The sequence below is a fragment of the Cryptomeria japonica genome, chromosome 10 (genome assembly GCF_030272615.1).
Source record: "Cryptomeria japonica chromosome 10, Sugi_1.0, whole genome shotgun sequence".
Lineage (NCBI taxonomy): Eukaryota > Viridiplantae > Streptophyta > Pinopsida > Cupressales > Cupressaceae > Cryptomeria > Cryptomeria japonica.
This window is the reverse complement of record NC_081414.1, coordinates 189465015-189470955: the sequence shown is the minus strand read 5'-3', so window position 1 is coordinate 189470955 and position 5941 is coordinate 189465015. Positions and strand designations below refer to the sequence as shown.

The window sequence follows — 5941 nt, the reverse complement described above, 5'->3', positions numbered from 1 at the left end:
TGCACCTATTTAGTATAAAATTTCTTAGGATTTTCCTTCACTTATTAGTTAATAATGACACGTGTCACTCTTGACTTGAGGGTATCAAGTGTCACCACTTGCAAATCTATTCTTAAACATGTTAAGTACCACTTTGTCTAATCAAGGGTCACATGTCTTAGTTAGACTAAGTCAACTCTCCTATTTATTGGGAGCAATTGAGAGTTAACTCATGTCCTCTTGGACATGCCACCTCCTTGACTCACACATCTAAGAATTCTATACATTTCTACTTCATCTATTGTTTTGTATTTTTTTAATGCATTTTCTACATTAGATCAACATTCATATTTTCTAAGATATTTGTTATTGTAACTCAAGTTTTGTCATATAGGTCAAGGTTTTGTATTGATTTACATTATGTATGAATCCTCTAATATTGCAATGATATTTAATTACCTTTCTACATGCACTAGAATGATTGCTTTCAAATGAGAAATCATTCATATCTAGTGATGATATTTGATTGATTCCTTACGTAATTTGATAATGTTCTAATACATGTAAATAGATATCTATTTATACAAGGACATAACAATAACTCATGAGAACATGTACAAAGTCAACTTGGGACTCAAGTGTAAAAGGGGGCAACATCTATGTAGAAAGCATAATGCATCTTGATAGTACCTTAGCCGAAGAGGTTCAGCCTATTGGCTCGTGCCCCCGTATCAGATGGCAAAAAATGCTTTGTGAAGGCCCTTGCTGGGCTGGCAGCTCGCGGGCTTCATGCCCTTGCTGGGTTGTCGTGCTCGTTTATCTCTGCATGCAACTTAATTGTTTATAGCAACTTAATTGTTTATAGCTATTATTCTAATTCAAGATAATAATGATGCATTATTGAATCAGTATGCACATGCACGCAAGTTAAGATAAATAAATCGAATGTGTGAAAATGAGTAACCATATGACCAAATAAAGGCATTAGATGAGACAACAAATTTGACTTTGAACAAGAGTATGACAATGATCATCATAAAACTCGAGACGATGAAGCTGTGTCATTTTTCTTAAGGTATGGAGCAGTTTGGCCTTCTCCTGCCATAGCTTTGTGGTCAGTATAATGTATGTATTGTATCAGGAGTTTCAGAGTACTGAAAACGTTAATCTGTCTCTATGTATGCTGGGTGTTTTCAGCTGTTAATGGCTTTTTGGTTTTGAAATCTGGCACTCCGTTCATGGATTAACTTCAAATGTTTTCATTCACTTGATGGCTTTCGAATGGGCATTATAGACTTTATGTGAAAATGCTGACCAATGGCACTGTTATTGTGTTAGATGTAGACTGAATGACACTGCACAGTATCCACGCTCCAACATTTATAGAATGCCATTGCCCTCTACCACTCATCTCAATCCCACAGCATTATGTAGAGATGGCCAGTTGAAGGAAGCGCTGCACATTCTGCTTACTACACACAACCCTCCTGAAAATCATTCTACCTATGTTCGATTATTGCAGACATGTATTCTCAAGAAAGCGCTCTCACAAGGGAAAAAAGTCCACTCTTTCATCTCTCACAGGCGATTTGCATTTGCTACATGCACAACTTTTCATAATAAGCTTATTCAAATGTATGTCAAGTGCGGAAGATTAGATGATGCCCGTAAAGTGTTTGACCACATGAAAGAACGAGACATCGTCTCATGGAATATGATAATTGCAGCGTACAGAAGACATGGGTATCCGCACGAGACAGTCACACTCTTTCACCATATGCAAGAAACAGGTTTCCAACCCGATCAGTTTACATTCGCTAGCGTATTCCCAGCCTGTGCCAACATGGGAGATTTAGAACAGGGTATGGATATTCATAAAAGCATAAAGGATAGAAGGATTTTGTCAGATGTTGTAGTTGCAACTGCCCTGGTAGATATGTATGCAAAATGTCGGAACATAGACAAAGCACGTGAACTGTTTGACAAAATGCCTCAAAGAGATGTGTTTTCGTGGACTGCAATGATTGCAGGCTATGCACAAAATGGTGGAAGCATAGACAAGGCACGCGAATTGTTTGACAGAATGCCTCAAAGAGATGTGTTTTCATGGACTGCAATGATTGCAGGCTATGCACAAAATGGATTTGTTGAACAGGCATTAGAAACTTTCAAGCAAATGCAATTGGCAGGTGTAAAGCCAGACTCCACAACATTTGCTAGCATCCTCCCTGCCTGTGCCAAGATGGGAGATTTGGAACAGGGTATCGACATCCATCAAAGCATGAAGGGTACGGGAATGTTGTCAGATATTGCAGTTGCAACTGCTTTGGTAGACATGTATGCAAAGTGTGGAAAGATAGACAAAGCACGTGAGCTGTTTGATAGAATGCCTCAAAGAAATGTGGTTTCATGGACTGCAATGATTGGAGGATATGCACAAAATGGATTTTTCGAAAAAGCTTTAGAGATTTTCAACCAAATGAAATTGGCAGGTGTAAAGCCAAATTCCACAACCTTTGCTAGCATCCTTCCTGCCTGTGCGAAAATGGGAGCTTTAGAACAGGGTATGGATATCCATCAAAGTATAATGGAAGGGGGTTTCTTGTCAGATATTGTAGTTGGAAATGCTCTGGTAGATATGTATGCAAAATGTGGAAGCATATACAGTGCACGTGAAATTTTTGACACAATGCCTCAAAGAGATGTCATCTCCTGGACTGCAATGATTGCAGGATATGCTCAAAATGGATTAGTTGAAAATGCTGTAGATACTTTCAAGCAAATGCAATTGGCTGGTGTAAAGCCAAATTCCACAACCTTTGCATGTGTTCTATATGCATGCAGTCATGCAGGTTTAGTGGATGAGGGCTGTACATACTTCAATCACATGTGTAAACCTTATTTCATTACACCTACAATTGATCATTATGCGTGCATGGTCGACCTTCTTGCTCGTGCTGGCTATCTTGAGGACACCCTAAACTTAATCATTAAGATGCCAGTTAAACCTTTGGTGACTGTGTGGATATGTTTTCTTAGCGCCTGTAAATCACATCTGAATATAAGCTTAGGGATATTTACAGCGATGCTTCTTTTTGATTTGGATCCTAGAAATGCTGCAACTTACGTTCTTCTCTCAAATATCTATGCAGAAGCGGGCAGATGGGGTGAGGTTCAAATGGTAAGGAGATTGATGAAAGATAGGGGAATTAAAAAGAGCCCTGGATGTAGTTGGATTGAAGCCCAAGAAAAGGTACATGTTTTTTGTGTAGGAGACAGATCACATCCACAGACACTGGAGATCTATGCAAAGTTGGAGGAATTGACTTGGGAGATGAAGGCAGCAGGGTATTTTTCAGATTCAAAGCATTTAATTAATGAAGTGGAAGAGGAGGAAAAAGAGTTATTTCTCTGTTATCATAGTGAAAAGTTGGCAATTGCATTTGGTTTATTAAACACAACACCTGGAACAATTATTAGAGTTGTTAAGAACCTTCGAGTATGTGTTGATTGTCACAATGCAACAAAATTAATTTCTAAGATTGTTGCAAGAGAAATTGTTGTGAGAGATGCGAATCGTTTCCATCATTTTAAACAGGGAGAATGTTCTTGTGGAGATTATTGGTGATGATAAATGTAGCCAATTGAACAATAAGCTTGCATGATAGTAATGTGGCTCATGTCAGACCAGCAATAATAACGAATGGATAAGGTGTTGTTTTCAATTTTAATCTTAGATCATATTGTTGGATTATATATACAGCTGAGGAATTTTGCCAAAGACCTGTTTTATAATAACATGAATGCTTCACTGAATTGTTTGCAGGAAATTATATGTATAAAATTAAAAGCTGGAGGGGGAGGAGGAAGGGTGAGAGCATAAAGGTGAGTAACACTCGAAGTAAATGGAAAGTTGTTTGACTATTTACATGTATTGCCTTTTGTCTATGTCGAGTTAATTATTTGAAATTAATTCACACATTCTATATTCAATATGTAATTTTATTGGTATGTAGATTTTGTTTCATTTATGGTTTAGATATTTTCAATTTTGTGCTTTGTGAGATAGCTAATAGTTTTGTGGATTCACAGATTTTTAAGTTTGATTTGATTTCAATATGTTTGAAAAATAGTAATTTATATATGAAATCAAAAAATTACAATTGTTGATACAAGAGAGACAAATTAACTCCTGCCTTCAAACCTCAAACTCTAACCAAACACTTAATAATTGCAAAGGCTTTGTGCAAACAACTCAACATAATAAATTGTGGCAATGAAGTCCAATTGCATTTCCTTTAAATCTAAAAAATAAAATTAATAAACATGATCTCACAACAGTCTCATATACAAAATTAAATTTTAAATTCTAACCCCCTGTTCTACCCACACTCCACGCAGCCTCTACTTGTGATGCCTGCATAGCCACACACCTTGTACCCACTTCTCCCCCCGTCTTTGTTTCCATTTGCAACTGTATTTATATGTACGTTTTACCGTTACCCCACCTTTCATCTGCCGAGTTTTTATCTTCTCTGGCACCATACACATCCTGCTCAACACTTCACTTTATTTTCTCTTGGCCGACTTTTCATCTTCCTCAATCCTCTCGGGTTCTTTCGTTGTTTATAACTGCCAAAAGATCTATCCTTTTTCTCCTGTGGCATTCTACTTTGCATTTTCTTCACATCGCTTGGAATGGGAAATGGCATGACAGCTTTTAAAGTCCCTTACTTTGTTTGTATCCTCTAATCATTGCAATTAATGAGACCATATTACAGTGACGCAAAACAGTCCATGGCCGTCAAGGCTCCCATTTGCATACTTTTAAATCGATTTGCACCTTAATACGAACTCTAGGACGAGAAGACATTATGCTTTGTTGAAACCCAGTTCATTATGCTTGATAGCTATCAGACTCCTTGCGTTGGTCGCAGTTTGCTTGAGGAGTTCAACTTTTATATCTGCCAATTTGATTTGTCAAGCCTCCAATTGTTTATATTCTGCAATCGTGGAAATCTGTGAGACCACATTTTGACGAGGCATTCTGTTAAACAGTGCGGATATTCTGTCAATGGCTCCACATTTTGTAGACATGTCTACGAGGCAGTAGCAACTACAATGCCTGAATTAATGGATGTCCATGCCTTGTCCAAAAGCTCCACTTCACATATCAACCACTGGAGAGCAGAAGCAAGATTCTAACTTGGTTATCGGAGCCTACTAAACAGAGAGACGTCAAATAAAAACAAACAAAATTGGAAACACAAATTAAAATATTTTTGGACAATGCAGGATTGTCAATCAACCCAGGATGCTCCTGCATCAATTGTGTTTATGTTTTAATTAGTAGTTATGCTCCTGCATTAATGGATGTCCATGCATTGTTCCAAAGCTCCACTTCACATATCAACCACTGGAGACCAGAATCAAGATTCTAACTTGGTTATTGCAGCCTACTAAACAGAGAGACATCAAACAAAAATTGGAAACGTAAACTAAAATATATTTGGACAATGCAGGATTGTCAATCGACCCAGGATGCTCCTGCATCAAATGTGTTTATGTTTTAATTAATAGTTATGCTCCTGCATTAATGGATGTCCATGCCTTGTTCCAAAGCTCCACTTCACATATCAACCACTGGAGAGCAGAAGCAAGATTCTAACTTGGTTATTGCAGCCTACTAAACAGAGAGACGTCAAACAAAAACAAACAAAAATTGGAAATACAAACTAAAATATTTTTGGACAATGCAGGATTGTCAATCGACCCAGGATGCTCCTGCATCAATTGTGTTTATATTTTAATTAGTAGTTATGCACATCACTTGAAAAACTTGCATAACAAGGTTCATAGATTGATGTTAGAGAGGAGATAATATATTACAATTGTATCTATGTTTTAATCATAGTTATGCACAACATTTGATAAAGTCACATAATGAGATTTATATATTGGT

At 37.3% G+C, this 5941-nt stretch overlaps 1 protein-coding gene across 3 annotated transcripts; it reads left to right on the top strand.

The window, feature by feature from the left end:
- The first annotated feature begins 900 nt into the window (after window positions 1–900).
- On the top strand, window positions 901–3972 carry LOC131079195 (putative pentatricopeptide repeat-containing protein At3g23330). 3 transcript variants are annotated; one of them, XM_059213497.1, is made up of 3 exons: window positions 901–1054; window positions 1324–3691; window positions 3806–3972. In XM_059213497.1, the coding sequence occupies exon 2, from the start codon at window positions 1367–1369 to the stop codon at window positions 3605–3607; it is 2241 nt and encodes a 746-aa protein (XP_059069480.1). In that variant the 5' UTR covers window positions 901–1054; window positions 1324–1366; the 3' UTR covers window positions 3608–3691; window positions 3806–3972. The 3 variants fall into 3 exon arrangements, with proteins under 3 accessions (XP_059069480.1, XP_057873083.2, XP_059069481.1); XM_058017100.2 differs by having other exon boundaries at window positions 1318–3691; XM_059213498.1 differs by having other exon boundaries at window positions 901–1104; window positions 1318–3691.
- The last annotated feature ends 1969 nt before the right edge of the window (window positions 3973–5941 follow it).

What these genes read in the sequence shown, in the direction of transcription:
- LOC131079195 (XM_059213497.1), top strand. Translation starts at nt 1,367, where the DNA reads ATGCCATTGCCCTCTACCACTCATCTCAATCCCACAGCATTATGTAGA.